A 17,084-nucleotide genomic window follows, 5' to 3' on the forward strand; every position below is an offset into this window, starting at 1 on the left:
AGCCGAGTTGGGTGAGGAAGCCCCTCAATTACTGTGACAGTGCACTGCCCTTAGAGGCCAAATGAGTGGCAACAGCCCTATTGGTTTTAAGGAATGTAACAAAATACAACTTTACACATTCATTATGAATGTAAGAATGAAAAGTTACTGCATTGTTTATTCTGGTAAATAATTTCATATTAAGAATAAAGTTTATTTTGGTTTTTAAAATAACCAGTTTCATTCTCCCCACATTCCCGTCAGCTAGCTCCAGATCCCACTCCTCCCTCACACAATGAGGGGCAAGTTTCTGTGGCCAGCAACCCGCACACTTTTGGAATGTGAGAGGACACTGGAGGACACAGGGGGAAGCCAGCGTGGTCACAGGGAAAACTTCGCACAGGCAGCACCGGATGTGGAATTGAACCTCCCTTGTGGATCCCGGATTTCCTCACTAACACGCCACAGTCAGTTCAGATTGGCAACATCTCCTCCACAATCTCCATCAGCACAGGCGCAGCACCAGGATTAGCCCCCTTGCCCCACTCGCTTTACACTTGTGACTGTGAGGCTAAGCACAGCTCAAATGCCATAACTAAGTTGGCTGACGACACCACAGTTGTTGGCCAAATCAGTGGTGGTGATGGATCACTTAGGAGGGGTTAGAAAATCTGACAGAGTGGCGCCTCAGCAACAACTTCTCACTCAATGTCAGCAATTGAGCTGATTATTGGCTTCAGGAGGAGGAAACGAGAAGTCCATGATCCCATCCTCTTCGGGGGATCAGCGGTGGAGAGGATCAGCAACTTCAAATTCCTTAGTGTTATCATTTCAGAGGACCTGTCCTGGGTCCAACACATAAGTGCAATTACAAAGAAGGCACGGCAGTGCCTCTTCTTCCTTTGAAGTTTGCAAAGATTTGGCATGACAGCTAAAGCCTTGACAAACATCTATAGATGTGTGGTGGAGAGTATATTGACTGGTTTCCTCTGGTACAGAAACACCAATGCCCTTGAATGGAAAACCCTACAAAAAGTAAGGGATATGGCCCAGTCCATCATGGGTGAAGCCCTCCCCACCAATGAGCACATCCGCACAGAGATCTGTCGCAAGAAAGCAGCATCCATCGCCAAGGACCAGTGCCACCCAGGCCATGCTCTCTTCTCACTGCTGCCATCAGGAAGAAGGTGCAGGAGCCTCAGGACTCACACCAGTAGGTTCAGGAACAATCATCAGGCTCTTGAACTAATGGGGATAACTTCACTCAACTTCACTCACCCCATCACTGAACCTATGGACTCACTTTCAAGGACTCTTCATCTCACGTTCTCACTATTTATTGTTTATTTATTTATTATTATTAGTTGTTTTTTTTCCTCTTGTATTTGCAGTTTGCTGCCTTTGGCACATTGGTTGTTTGTCCGTCCTGTTGGGGATGGTCTTTCATTGCTTCTACTGTGTTTCTTATATTTTATTGTGAATGCCCACAAGAAAATGAATCTCAGTGTTGTATATGGTGATATATATGTACTTTAATAATAAATTTATTTTAACGTTTCATCAGCAAATTAGTGCCGACAGTGTTGTAGAGAGATCGTACAGGCCCTTCAGCAAACCGTCCATTTACACTAATCCCACCCTAACCTTGGACTTACTGAGTGTGCCCTCAAGAAGATAAATCTCAGGGCCGTCCGTGGTGACATTGTGTACTTTTACAAATTCACTTTGAACTTTGAATTGAACAGGGGTCAGTGGAACTGTAGGCAGCAGCTTTACCAGCTGCAGCTCTGCGCCGCCTTAAAATCACTTGGGAGGATGGCGGGTGGAGGGTGGAGGGTGGAGGGGGGAGGATGGCGGGTGGAGGATGGCGGGTGGAGGGTGGAGGGTGGAGGGGGGAGGCTTGAGGACTAAAGTGTGGCCTGTGGTGAAGTTGGAGGACGGTCCTGGTGAGTGGGTGGGAGGGAGGAATGGGGTTTGTTTCGTCGCTCTGCGCTGTTGCTTGTTGTGTGCCAGGCGCTGTGACGTTCTAAGTCGGCACCTGAACGTGCAGCGACACTTGTGGGCTGGCCCGAGCACATCCTCGGGTGCGTTGGTCGTTAGCACAAGTAACGCATTTCGCTGTATGTTTTGGTGTACACGTGATAAATAAACTTGAACCTTGTGTTGTATTTCCTTCATAGGTTCCTACGCGGGAGCTGTTGTGGCCATGCCCCTTGCGGGAGTCCTTGTCCAGTACTCAGGGTGGAGCTCGGTCTTCTATGTCTACGGTACGTGCAAGAGGGGTTCTAAGAGCATGCCAGTACACACTGGGCAGTTCACATCCTCCATCCCTTGCTGCCCTTTGATCATTGGTAGTGGTATTGGTAAGAAGGAGGGGCACCAGAGGGAAGTGAGTTCTGGTACTTTCTCTCCTCTTCCCCCTTCTCTCCTTTCCCATTCCCCATTCTGGCTCCCCTCTTACCCTTCTCTTCTCCTCACCTGCCTATCACCTCCCTCGGGTGCCCCTCCTCCTTCCCTTTCTCCCATGGTCCACTCTCCTCTCCAATCAGATTCCTTCTTCTTCAGCCCTTTACTTCTTCTGCCAATCAGCTCCATGCTTCTCACTTTATTCCCCCCCCCCCCCTCGCCCACCCACTTACTTTCCCCTCACCTGGCTTCACCTCTCACCTTCCAGCTTGTACTCATTCCCCTTCACTCCACCCCCTCCACACACACACTTTCTTATTCTGGTTTCTGCCCCCCTCCCTTTCCAGTCCTGTTGAAGGGTCTTGGCCCAAAACGTTGAGTCATTGCAGACATCCCACCCTGCAAAAACTCATTTCAGGGAAGTAATGCCATCAATTTGCGGGAGACTCCCGGGAGAGGTGGGATGTCTTCAATAGAGTAGCTCCTTAGCAGCTAGCCAGCTACCGGTAGTTTAAATAACGTTAGCTATGCTAATGAACGAATGACGCCTGTTAAACTCACCTCTCCCTCTCCCACTCCCCCGCTCTCGCTCTCCCAAAAAACCGATTTCCACGATATTGTATATCATTTGTGGGTGTCGGGGAGCCACTATCAATGTGTGGTAGACTCCCAGAACTTCGAGGAGAGGTGGGATGTCTGTCATTGTTCCTCTCCATTGACGGTCCCTGGCCTGCACTTTGCGTGTTCTACTCTGGACTTCCAGCAACTGCAGAACCTCTCATGTTTATAGATTGAGTGGCCAGTCAGAGGCTTTTTCCCAAAGCGGAAATGGCTAATACAAGGGGGCATAATTTTAAGGTGATTGGAGGAAAGTATAATATAAACGGTAAGACTCTTGGCAGTTTGGAGGATCTGAGAGATCTTGGGGTCTGGGTTGACAGGACACTCAAAGCTGCTGTGTAGGTTGACAGTGTTGTTAAGAAGGCGTATGGTGTGTTGGCATTCATCAGCCATGAGATTGAGTTCAAGAGCCGAGAGGTAATGTTACACCTTTATAAGACCTTGGTCAGACCCCACTTGGAGTACTGTGCTCAGTTCTGGTCACCTCACTACAGGAAAGATATGAAAACCATGGAAAGAGTGCAGAGGAGATTTACGAGGATGTTGCCTGGATTGGAGGGCGTACCTTATGAGAATAGGTTGAGTGAACTCAGCTCTTTCTCCTTGGAGCGACGGTGGATGAGATGTGACTTGATAGAAGTGTATAAGATGATGAGAGGCATTGATCATGAGGATAGCAAGAGGCTTTTTCCCAGGGCTGAAATGGCTAACACAAGTGGGCGCAGTTTTACGGTGCTTGGAAGCAGGTACAGAGGGGATGTCAGGGGTAAGTTTTTCACACAGAGAGCGGTGGGTGTGTGGAATGGGCTGTGGGGGATGGTGGTGGAGGTGGATACAACAGGGTATTTTTAGAGCCTCTTAGATAGGTACATGGAGCTTAGAAAAATAGAGGGCAATTCTAGGCAGTCTCTAGAGTAGGTTACATGGTCAGCACAACATTGTGGGCCGAAGGGCCTGTAATGTGCTGTGAATTTCTCTGTTCTACGGGGGGATGTCAAAGGTCGGTCTTCTACAGAGAGTGGTGGGTGCATGAAACACATTACCAAGGGTGGTGGTAGAGGCAGATACATTAGGAACATGTAAGAGATTCTTAGATAAGCACATGGATGATAGAAAAATTGAAAGATATGGGAGGGAAGGGTTAGGGTGACCTTAGTGTAGGTTAAAATGCCAGCACAATATTGTGGGCCGAAGGGCCTGTAGTGAGCTGTAATGTTTTACGTTCTATTTTTGTCAACATTAAGTGTCAGATAGCGGGACTTGTCCCTGAGGGTAACTTAACCCAAAAACACAGAAGGACGCTTAGCCACACCCATGTGACAATCACGTGACCTAAAATGATAGCCAAATGCCATTAACCTGGCATTGACACAACAGCTGGAATGGTGATACTGGTGTGAACTGCTTCTGTCTGCCTTTGGGGTGCTCCCTGTAACCAGGAACTGACGCTGAGATGCACAGGGCAGCAAGCTGGCCCAACAGGTAGAGCCACTGCCTCACAGCACTACCAGAGAGCCAGGTTCGATCCTGACCTCGGGTGCTGCACCTGTAGAACTAGGAGGTTTATTCCGGGTGATCCGATCTCCGCCCGCATCCCAAAGACGTGGGGGGGGGGGGGGGGGGTCTCGTCGTGTAGGTGAGGCATAGAATCTGGAATAACAACAGGAATGTGCGGAGAATATATTAGTGTAGGTTAAAAGGGGGAGCACAACATTAATGGGCTGAAGGGCCTGTACTGGTGTAGGATGAGCATAAATGGGATTTGATTCTCCATTGCTTCAGTAACCTGCACTTGGTGATACTGTCTGTGTGGAGTTTGCATGTCCCTCCAAGGAGCTCCAGTTTCTTCCCACATCCACATTGTGTGTGTCAGTGGGTTTCACTGTAAATTGTCCCTGGTAGAATCTGGGGGGGGAGTTTATGGGAGAGTGGGGGAGAATGGGGTCGGTATAAGTGGTTGCTGGCCAGCACAGGGGCCTGAGGAACCATTTTCTGTGTTGCATGATTCCGTGAATGATTTACCAGGAGGTTGTCTGGACTTGGGGGTGTAAGTTATCAGAGGCCGCATAGATTGGGACGTTCTTCCCTGGAACGCCGGAGATGAGGGGTGACTTGATAAGATCGTGAGAGACACAGACAGAGTGGAAGCACAAAGTTTCTTTTTCCAAGAAGGAATTGCGAGAAACAAGAGGATGTATGCGGGCTTAAGATCAGAGGCAAGAACTTTAAATGGGACTTCAGGGGCAACTTCTTCGTGTGAAGGTAAGTGCGTATTTGGGACGAGTTGCTGGAAATAGCGATTGAGGCAGACACATTATCTCTCCTCATCATCGGGGTAAGTCCGTGGATAGGAGAGGTTGAGAGAGCTGTGGGCCAAATGAGAGCAGATGGGATCAGCTCGTTAGGTAACCCAGCCGGCATGGACAATGCGGACAAAGGGCGTGTTTCCCTCCAGAATGACCCTGTGACTCTGTCAGCGCATGTTGGAGGGAACAGGGTCATAGAACAGCATAGCATAAATATAGGCCCTTCGGCCCAAGCAGTCCATGCTGACCACATGCTAGTCCCGATTTCCTACGTTCATCCCATATCCCTGTAAGGCTTGTCCCTCCATGTACCTGTCCAAGTGCTTCTTAAATGATACTATTGTACCTCCTCTGGCAGCTCGGTCCATACACAAAAGTATTGGATGCTCCAAAATAAATCCCTTTCCACCTTTCTCTTGTCCCTCAGGAAGCTTTGGCTTGGTGTGGTACGTGTTTTGGCTACTGGTGTCCTTTGAGAGCCCAGCCAAGCACCCCACCATTACGGAGCAGGAGAAGATCTATATCGAGGAAGCCATTGGAGAAGGTGCCAACCTTATGAACCCTCTAGCGGTGAGTGTGTCCTTTCTCCAAGCCCCACGTTTTGAACAGAGGGGGAAGTGGGATTTGAACCCAGATCCTGCTGGTGCAAGGGTGAGGGTCGTCCCATTGTCAGAGTTTGATGAGGAAACCAACTGGACCTGCACCACACAAGCTTCCTCATCCAGCATATTATGCATCTTCCACAGGGTCCTATCATTAAACACATCTTTCCCTCCCTCCCCCCCCCCCCCCCCAACTCTCTACTTTCTGCAGGGATCAGTCTTTTCGTGATTCCCTTGTCCATTCGTCCCACCCCAATAATCTCCCTCCTGGCACTTAACCCGGCAAGAGGTACAAGTGCTACACCTGCCCATTCACCTCCTCCCTTCGAGGCCCCAAATAGTCCCGCCAGATGAGGCAATACCTGAGCATCGGTCGGAATCATTTACAGCATCCAGTGCTCTCAGTGCAGTCTTCTTTGCGTTGGCGACACCCGACGTAGATTGGGGGGGGCGGGGCTGCTTTGTCAAGAACTTTTGCTCCGTTCACAACAGGCAGGATTTCCCGATGGCATCCACTTTAATTCCAGTCCCTATTCCCATTCCATCATGTCAGGCCTTGGCCTCCTCTGATGCCATGATGAAGCCACTCTCAGGTTGGAGGAGCAACTCCTCATATTCCATCGAGTTAGCCTCCAACCTGATGGCATGAACGTCAACTTCTTTAACTTCCAGTAATTTCTCCCCTTCCCCCCCCCCTCTTGTTTTCCATCCCCCATTCTAGCTGCCCTCAGTCACTTCTCCCCCACTTTCTTACTTTGGCGTTTGACCCCTTCCTTTCCAGTCCTGATGAAGGGTCCCAGCCCATGACATTGACTGTTTATTACCCTCCGTAGATGCTGCCTGACCTTCTGAGTTCCTGCAGCGTTTAGTGTGTGACACCAGCTCAATCCCCTGCTTGGGCAGAGCTTCGCACTTCCTGAAAGGCTTCAAACCACTTCTTCCTGGGAGGGCGGAGAGGTCAGGAGGAATAGATGTGTTTCCTCTAAGCTCACAAGGAAATGAGTAAGATTGGCCTTTGACCCCCCCCCCCCCAACTCCTACTCCCAATTAGACCCTCATCAGGAACGGCTTCCATGTGTCATGAAATCTCCCCCCCGCCCCCAAGGGTCCTCAGATCACGCTTCAGCTTTGCCACCACAGCTCCTGTCCCATAATTTAAAGGGGTTTATACAAACCATAAGACCATAAGACATAGGAACAGAGTTAGGCCATTCAGCCCATCAGGTCTGCTCCACCATTGCATCATGGCTGATTTACTATCCCTCTCAACCCCATTCTCCTGCCTTCTCCCCGTAACATCTGACACCCTTATTAATCAAGAACCTAGCAACCTCTGCTTTAAATATATCCAATGACGTGGCCACCACAGCCACCTGTGGCAATGAATTCCACAGATTCACCACCCTCTGGCTAAAGAAATCCCTCCTTAATTCTCTTCTAAAGAGATGTCACAGAGAGCTACAGCACAGAAACAGGCCCTTTGGCCCATCCAGTCCATGTGGAACCATTTAAACTGCCTGGTCCCATCAACCTGCACCCGGACCATAACCGTCCATCTCTCTCATCCATTACCAACCAAACTTCTCTTAGACATTGAAATCCTTCTATTCTGAGTCTGTGCCCTCTGGTCCTAGACTCCCCCACTATGAAAAACATCCTCTCAACACGCACCCTATCTAGGCCTTTCAATGTTTGATAGTTTTCAGTTAGAATCCCTCCTCGTTTTTCTAAACTTCAGTGAGTCCAGGCCCAGAGCCATCAAGTGCTCCTCTTACATTAACCCCTGCATTGCTGGAGTCATCGGGAATAAACCTGAGAGAAAACTGAGGTTATTTACCGGACCATAAGGAAGGAGGAAAGCAGTGGGAGTATTGGACAATACACACAAGTGCACTGAGTTGTTTGATTTGAAGGTTTGTTGGGAGACTGGGGACCTGGTGGGTGAGGAGTGGGAGGGGTGGACAGGTTCACTGTGAGTTTGACCATGACCTGATTCTCTTCTTGGTTGCGTCTTCCGACAGAAATTCAAGGCGCCCTGGCACAGGTTTTTCACCTCAATGCCTGTCTACGCCATCATCGTGGCCAACTTCTGTCGCAGCTGGACCTTCTACCTGCTTCTGATCAGCCAGCCAGCGTACTTTGAGGAAGTTTTTGGGTTTGAAATCAGCAAGGTACAGCATGCATCCTAATACACACAGAGGGTTGGAGATCTCATAGAAACGTTTACAATTAACAAAACGGTAGAGAAGTTCGAATGAGGAAAGTTGTTTCCACTAGTAGATGAAATTAGATCTAGGGTTATAGCCTCAATATTCATGGAAAAAGATTTAGGATGAAGATGAGGAGAAACTATATTTCCCAGAGAGTAGTGAATCTGTGGTATTATCTGGCCAGGGAAGAAGTAGAGGCTTCCTCATTAAATTTATTAAAGATAGACTTAAAGGAAGAGCGGGCTCAGTGGGCCAGATGGCCGACTCTTGCTCTGACTTCATGTGTTCTATTTTTATCTACTTTATTTATTTTACTTTTATTTTCTTTTTATTTACTTCATCTTTCTGGTAAAAGGTGTACATTAGCATCGCATTAGACTTCAATATGCAAGGGGATTGGGACAATCAGGTTGGTGTTGTATTAGAAGAGAGGGAATTTGTTGAATGCCTACGAGATGGCTTTTTAGAGCAGCTTGTGCTTGAGCCTACTCAGGGAAAGGCCGTCTAAGACTGGGTGCTGTGTAATAACCCAGATTTTATTAGGGAGCTTAAGGTAAAGGAACCCTTAGGAGGCAGTGATCATAATATGATTGAATTCATACTGCAATTTAAGAGGGAGAAACATAAGTCGCATGCATCGGAATCACAATGGAATAAAGGGAATTACAGAGGCATGAGAGAAGAGCTTGCCCAGGAGGACTGGAACTGGACAAGATAGAGGCAGGAAATATGTTCCAGATGCTGGGAGAGTCCAGTACCAGAGGGCATGGTTTGAGAATAAGGGGTAGGTCATTTAGGACAGAGTTAAGGAAAAACTTCTTCTCCCAGAGAGTTGTGGGGGTCTGGAATGCACTGCCTCGGAAGGCAGTGGAGGCCAATTCTCTGGATGCTTTCAAGAAGGAGCTAGATAGGTATCTTATGGATAGGGGAATCAAGGGATATGGGGACAAGGCAGGAACCGGGTATTGATAGTAGATGATCAGCCATGATCTCAGAATGGCGGTGCAGGCTTGAAGGGCCGGATGGTCTACTTCTGCACCTATTGTCTATTGTCTATTGACTAGAGGAGGATACTGGCGGGGATGATAGCAGAGCAGAGGTAGCTGAATTTCTGGGAATAGTTCACAAGGTGTAGGTTAGATATGTCCCACAGAAGAAGCTCTCAAATGGCAGGGCTAGGCAACCGTGGCTGACGAGGGAAGTTAAGGATTACATAAAAGCCAAGGAAAAGACGTATAATGTAGCAAAAGTGAATAGGAAGTTGGATGTTTGGAACGCTTTTAAAATCGAACCAAAGGCAACTAGAAAAGCCATAAGAAGGGAAAAATGAAATATGAGGGCAAACTAACAGATAATATAAAGCACAATACCAGAAGTTTTTTCAGTTATATTAAGAGTAAAAGGGAAGTGAGAGTTGATATTGGGCAATTGGAAAATGATGCTGGTGAGGTTGTAATGGGGGACAAAGAAATGGCAGATGAACTTAATAAGTACTTTGCATCAGTCTTCCCTGTGGAGGATGCTGGTAGTATGTCAAAGCTCCGTGAGTGTCAGAGAGCAGGAGAGAGTGCCATTGCTATTACAAAGGAAAGGGTGTTAGGCAAAGTGAAATTTCTTACGGTGGTTAAGTAACCTGGACCAGATAGACTACATCCCAGAGTTCTGAGAGAGGTTGCTGAAGAGATAGCAGATGCATTGGTAATGATCTTTCAAGAATCACTTGATTCTGTCATGGTTCCAGAGGACTGGAAATTTGCAAGTGTCACTCCTCTCTTTAGGAAGGGAGGAATGCAAAAGAAAGGAAATTATAGGCCAGTTAGCCTAACCTCAGTGGTTGGAAAAGAGTAGGAGTCCATTATTATGGATGAGGTTTTGAGGTACTTGGAGACAAATGATAAAATAAGTGAAAGTCAGCATGGTTTCTGTAAAGAGAATCTTGCCTGACAAATCTGTTAGAGTTCTTTGAGGAAGTAACAAGCAGGGTGAACCAAGTGGGTGAGCTACGGATGCCATTTACTTGGATTTTCAGAAGGCATTTGATAAGGTGCCACACATGAGGTTCCTTAACAAGATAAAATCCCATGGCATTACAGAAAAGAGGAATGGTCGATGGGCAGGAGGCAGCAAGTGGGAGTAAAGGGGGCCTTTTCTGGTTGGCTGCCAGTGACTAGTGGTATTCCTCAGGAGCCAGTATTGGGACCGTTACCTTTCACATTGTTTGTCAAGGATTTAAATAATGGAATTGACGGCTCTGTGCCAAAGTTTACGGATGATACAAAGATAGGTGGAGGGGTAGGTAGTGCTGAGGAAGCAAGCTGATTGCAGAACGACTTAGACAAGTTGGAAGAATGGGCGACAAAAGTGGCAGATGGACTCAAGCGTTGGGAAATGTATGATAATACATTTTGGTAAAAGGAGCAAAAGTGCAGACTGTTACCTAAATGGGGAGAGAATTCAAACATTAGAGGTGCAATGGGACTTAGGAGCCCTTGTGCAACATTCCCAGAAGGTTAATTTACAGGTCAAGTCTGTGGTAAAGAAGGCAAATACATTGTTGGCATTCATTTCAAGAGAAATAGAATATAAAAACAAGGAGGTAATGCTGAAGCTTTATAAGTCATTAGTCAGGCTGCACGGAGCATTATCAACAGTTTTAGGCCCCATATCTCAGAAGGGATTTGTTGTCATTGGAGAGAGTCCAGAGGAGGTTTACAAGGATGATTCCAGGAATGAAAGGGTTAACCTATGTGGAGCGTTTGGCAGCTTTGGGCCTGTACTCACTGGAATTTAGAAGAATGTAGGGGAGATCTCATTGAAAGCCATAGAATGTTGAAAGGACTAGATAAGGTGGATGTGGAAAGGATGCTTCCTGTGGTGGGGTGTCCAGAACTAGAGGGCACAGCCTCAAAATTGAGGGGTGACCCTTTAGAACTGAGGTAAGGAGGAATTCTTTTAGCCAGAGAGTAGTGAGTCTGTGGAATGCTCTACCACAGACAGCTGTGAAGGTCAAGACCGTAGGCATATTGAAAGCAAAAATTGATAGTTTCCTGATTGGTCAGGGCATCAAAGGTTATGGTGAGAAGGCGGGTGTTTGGAGTTGAGTGGGATCAGGATCAGCCATGATGGAATGGAGGAGCAGACTCGATGGGCTGAATGGCCTAATTCTGCTCCTATGTCTTATGATCTTATGGTGATGCAGCCAGTTAGAACGCTCTCCACAGTACATCTGTAGAATGTTCCAAGTGTCTTTGATGAGATACTCTGTAGAAATTGGCAAGTGTGAGGCACTGATGAATAGGGTCTTTTACTCTGGGTCAAAATCTGAAGTAGTGGGGAGCATAGCTTAAGGTAAGAAGTTTAAAGAATAAACACAAGAGATTATGCAGATGCTGGGAATCCAAAATAACAGACACAAAATGCTGGAGGAGCTCAGCAGGTCAAGCAGCTTCAATGGAAAGGAATAATTTGTATGCGTGTGTGTTTTGTTGTCAGTTTGAAGGAGGTGTGCGGAGCAGGTCCTTTACCCGGAGAGCGGTGGGTGCCGGAATTGGGCTGACAGGAGTGATGGCAGAAGCAAACAGGACGGAGGAGTTTGAGGCTTTTAGTCAAGCACATGAAAATGTGGAGAATAGAGGGATATGGACCACGTGTAGGCAAAAGGTGTTTGTTTACTTCAGTAATTTTCAGCAGAGATGGTGATCTGAAGGGACTGTTCCAGCACTGTACGGTTCTGGGTTCTAAGCTGCGAGGCGAACTCGGCAGGTCAAACAGCGAGAGGGTGGATCAGGTTTCAGATCGTGATCCTGCGTTTAAAGATTTTTGAGATTTAAAGGTTGGCTTTATTTGCCACCTGTGCGTTGAAACAACAAAACGTACAGTGAAATGTGTTGTTCAAGTCGACAACCTACACGATCCTTGGCAGCCTGCAAGTATGGCCACACTTCCGGTGCCAACATGGCCTGCCCAAAGCTTAGTAACCCTCACTTGTACATCTTTAGAATGTGGGAGGGAATCGAAGCACCTGAAGGAAGCCCAGGGGGCTACAGAGAGAACGTACAAACACCTTACAGAGAGCGGTGGGAATTGAACGCACTATAAAACATTACACTACCTGTCATACCAACAAGATAAAGGAGACTTCCCTCCAACGGGGAGGTCCAAAGCCAACCAGAGACAGGCTGTCGCAAGAGAAGTTTTGCTACACAGAGGGACGTGAGAACACGGAACTCACTCCCACCGGCTGTGAGAAAACATTAGAAATGTTCGGCAGTCCTGTCAGCATCTGCGGTGAGAGAGAAACGGGGTTAATTCTTCAGAACATTGGAAGAGAGGTCAGCAGCTTGAAGAGTTAATTCTGCTGCCACCCAGTCCTGCTGAACGTTCTGATTTTGCGCGCTGGATGTGGTGAAGTTGCAGGAGATTGGTGTGGTGAATAGTCACTAGTATGCACTAAATGGGCTGAACGGCCTGTTGTGGTGCTTTGCATTTAGCTGGAAGTTGCCTGTGCCACTGACCAGAGTAGACTATGGGACCGGGTATCAAGTGGCGAGTACTTTGAACAACTGGGACCATGTCTCACTTCAACAAAGTGCCCAATGCTCTATTCCACTGAACAGCTTGAAGGAGCTAGTAGCGAACACCAGGCCCTAAGGTATCTGAGGTCATTAATTCCATATTCACCTTTCCCTCCCCTCAGGTCGGCCTGCTGTCTGCTCTCCCCCATCTCGTCATGACAATCATCGTGCCCATTGGCGGGCAAATCGCTGATTTCCTCCGATCCAAGAACATCATGTCCACCACCAATGTCCGGAAGCTGATGAACTGTGGAGGTTTGTTTCTGCAGAGTTTCTCTACGGGGATAGGGCTACCTCTCAGTCCGATACCAAGCCCACTTACCCGTCGCCATGTCCTGGCCCGCTCCCAATGATCACGCGGACCCCAACACACTCTCCCACCACAAGTCCATCTCTTTCCACCGCAACTCGAGGCTCCTGCAGTGTTAAACGAAAGGGGTTGGATGGGAGGAACCTATGAAAACATTGCCATTGGAAAATCATTGCTACGCTCAAAGTTTCACCAAGTGCGATGGTTTTGTTTTTGGAACAGAGGAGGCTAAACAAGAACGTTAGAACATTATAAGTTTTTGGCAAGAACAGACCACTCAGCGCACCAAAGCTTGCTGAATTCCTATTCACATAGTGTGTTGAAATAACTATTGAGTTTAGATTTGAAAGTCTCTGAGCTACTAGTCTCAGCTACACAACTAGGTAGTTTGTTCCATGTGTTCACCACTAGTTATGTAAAGAAATGCTTCATGATGTTAGTCTGAAATCTCCCTTTAACCAGTCTTCACTTTTGGCCAACATGTCCTTGTTGATGGATTAATTTTGAAGTCAGATAGAACACAGAACAGTATGGGCCATTCGGCCCGCATTGTTGTGCCAACCTTCTAACCCAGTCGAAGATCAATCTAACCCTTCCCTCCCACATAGTCCTCCGTTTTTATTTCATCCATGTGCCTATCTAAAAATATCTGCCTCTACCACCATTCCTGAACATAGAACCTACTATTGAACATGGAACAAATGCTATGCCAACCTTCTAACCCACTCGAAGATCAATCTAACTCCTCTTCCCTCCCACATAGCCGTCCATTTTTCTTTCATCTATGCACGCAATTATAAAGCTATGGGGGTGCAAACAGAGTAAATCAGGAGCACCTACAGTCAACCCAAGCAGTCTGCTGGAAGTACTCAGTGGATCGAGCGGCACCTATCGGTAAGAACTGTTGATCAGGACTGGTGCAGGGTTTCCAACTGCAGCGTTGACAATTCCTTTCCTGATACAGAAGCTTCTCGGCCCTCCCTCTTCCTCCAGCAGACTGTGTGTTGCTCCGGATTCCAGCACCTGCAGTCTCTCTTGTGTCTCCAAATAAGGACAGCCCGGTGCCTTGGGCAGGCGGGTCCAGAGACTGCAGAAGGAGACAACGGGCGACTGCAGGTGTAACAAAACGCGGGATGTTGGAGGGAGTCGGTGGGGGTCAGACAGCACCTGTTGTGGGAAATGGAGAGTGGATATTTCACAGAACAATCAGAGGGGAGATGGGAGAACTTTGTTTATTCCCACACTGCCATGGAGATTGGAAGTCACTGCCTGAAAGGTGATGGAGGCAGAAACATCAGACCATGGAGTTTTGGATATGAACTTGTAAACATACACTAGATGGAAGTGCTTCCCACTGCTGAGATACCATAACTCTGGAATTCCCTCCCTCAGCATACAACCATAAGACCATAAGTAATAGAAGCAGGATTAGGCCATTTGGCCCATCAACTCTACTCCGTCATTCCATCATGGCTGGTATGTTAACCCTCTTTAACTCCATTCTCCTGTCTTTTCCCTGTAATCTTTGAATCCCTGACTAACCAAGAACTTACCAACCTCCACTCTAAATATACCCAAAGACTTGGCCTCCACAGCCGATGGTGGCAATGAATTTCACAGATTCGCCACCCTCTGGCCCAAAAAAAAATCCTCCTCATCTCTGTTCTAAGAGTCATTAAATGTGCCTCATATATTAACCCTTTCATTCCTGGTATCATTGCAATGAACCTCCTCAGCACCCTCTTTAATTCCAGTGTACCCTTCCTTGCATCACCACTCTTATAGCTTTTCCACAACCCTCCTTAAAACCTGTTTGAATGATTGGATCCTCCCTACCAGTTCCCAACCCCACCCCTCCTGCTCTCCCCGCCTCCCTCCCCGATTCCTTGATTGCACGTTCCACCTTGTTGTCCTATCAGACTCCATCATCGTCAGCCCTTTGACATTTTCCCTCCTCACTTCCCAGCCTTTGTCACGACTCCCACTCTTCCCTCCCGCCGATTCCACCCGTATCCTAAAGTGAAAATCCGCAGATGCTGGAAATCCGAGCGACACACACAAAACGTTGGAGGAACTCAGCAGGCCAGGCAGCACCTATGGAAAAGAGTGCAGTCGACATTTTGGGACCCTTCAGCCACTCCCCATTCCCATTCCGGTATGTCTACCAGTATGTGTTGGTGCGTGGCCTAGTGGGCAAGGCATCAGACTGGTAACCTGAAGGTCACTGGTTCGAGCCTCAGCTGAGGTAGCGTGTTTGTGTCCTTGAGCAAGGCACTTAACAACACATTGCTCTGCGACGTCACCGGTGCCAAGCTGTATGGGTCCTAGTGCCCTTCCCTTGGACAACATCGGTGGCGTGGAGAGGGGAAGGCCTGCAGCTTGGGCAACTGCCGGTCTCCCATACAACCCTGCCCAGGCCTGCGCCCTGGAAACTCCAGGCACAGATCGATGGTCTCTCGAGACCGACGGATGCCACCACCACATGTCTACCCACGGCCTCCTCTACTGCCACCATCACCTGCCAGCCTTTGCTGCACCGAGCCCTCACTGAGCCTTGGTACATCCCTCAGCACGTCCTTCTGCAGCCTGGCACGTGCCAGTCGGTGGCATTCCCTCCAGACGTCTCGTCGCAGCAGGCCACCAACAAATTTCCGGCAGACCAGAGTGCCCCTTTCCCTGAGTCCCTCAGCAGATCTTGGCGAGGTAACAAGGTTACCTCCAGCAACACGAGCCCGTGCTCCCCTATTAACCTGCAAACCTCATATGCCTTTCGAATGTGGGAGGAAACTGGAGCATTTGGAGGAAACCCACATGGTCTCAGGGATGACTCCTATCAGACAGGATGGAATTGTACCCGGGTTGCTGGCATAGCAATGGCATTATGCTAACCACTACGTGACTAAGCCACCCGCACTTGACACCTGCTTCAATGAGAATGGCCTTCAAATCAGACCACCAAGTTATGGACAGACCCAAGTGTGGTTTTCACTGAGATAACGATCTTCCCTTGGCATCTGTCTCAGAGTGCACCCCTGGGAGCAGTCTGCAGATCCTCTGTAATGCAGCTACTCTGGGCGGACCAGAGACCATAAGACCATAAGACCATAAGATTTAGGAGCAGTAGAATTAGGCCCTTTGGCCCATCGAGTCTGCTCCGCCACTCAATCATGGATGATCTTGTTCCCCGTGCAACCTTTGCTACGATCTCATTCTCCTTCATTACTCTCTCTTCCTTTCGTTTGAAGGTTTTGGGATGGAAGCAACCTTTCTTCTCGTGGTGGGCTTCTCTCACACCAAAAGCATCGCCATCTCCTTCCTCGTCCTGGCCGTGGGTTTCAGTGGATTCGCTATCTCAGGTGACTGGTCTTCTGGTCCTTCTCTTCCTGTGATCTTATCATGTGTTATTGGAAGGAGATTCTCATAAACATGATCGCATTATCGTGAATTACCATATGTTGGCAGTGTGAATCAGAATCAGGTTTATTATCACCCATAGTATGTCATGAAATTTGTTGTTTTGCAGCAGCAATACAGAGCAATTGATAACTGGGTGAGTGGGCAGATGACGTTTAATGTGAATAAGTGTGAGGTTATCCACTTTGGGAGTAAGAACAGGAAGGCAGATTATTATCTGAACGGTGTAGAGTTAGGTAAGGGAGAAATACAAAGAGATCTAGGAGTCCTTGTTCATCAGTCACTGAAGGTGAATGAGCAAGTGCAGCAGGCAGTGAAGAAGGCTAATGGAATGTTGGCCTTTATTACAAAGGGAATTGAGTACAAGAGCAAGGAAATCCTCTTGCATTTGTACAGGGCCCTGGTGAGACCACACCTGGAGTATTGTGTACAGTTTTGGTCTCCAGGGTTAAGGAAGGACATCCTGGCTGTAGAGGAAGTGCAGCGTAGATTCACGAGGTTAATTCCTGGGATGTCTGGACTGTCTTACGCAGAGAGGTTAGAGAGACTGGGCTTGTACACGCTGGAATTATGGAGATTGAGAGGGGATCTGATTGAAACATATAAGATTATTAAGGGATTGGACAAGATAGAGGCAGGAAATATGTTCCAGATGCTTGGAG

The 17,084-nt window shown here is 47.9% G+C and overlaps 1 protein-coding gene across 1 annotated transcript in view; it reads left to right on the plus strand.

The window, feature by feature from the left end:
- The window catches only part of LOC140719342 (vesicular glutamate transporter 1), a 125,309-nt gene that overhangs the window by 97,589 nt on the left and 10,636 nt on the right, over positions 1 to 17,084 (plus strand). Inside the window, exons 6-10 of the mRNA XM_073033914.1 lie at positions 2,160 to 2,246; positions 5,740 to 5,882; positions 7,936 to 8,085; positions 12,821 to 12,953; positions 16,254 to 16,364. Coding sequence (XP_072890015.1) covers positions 2,160 to 2,246; positions 5,740 to 5,882; positions 7,936 to 8,085; positions 12,821 to 12,953; positions 16,254 to 16,364 — 624 coding nt within the window. The remainder of the gene's footprint in view (positions 1 to 2,159; positions 2,247 to 5,739; positions 5,883 to 7,935; positions 8,086 to 12,820; positions 12,954 to 16,253; positions 16,365 to 17,084) is intronic.

The sequence above is a fragment of the Hemitrygon akajei genome, chromosome 31, assembly GCF_048418815.1.
Source record: "Hemitrygon akajei chromosome 31, sHemAka1.3, whole genome shotgun sequence".
Classification (NCBI taxonomy): Eukaryota; Metazoa; Chordata; class Chondrichthyes; order Myliobatiformes; family Dasyatidae; genus Hemitrygon; species Hemitrygon akajei.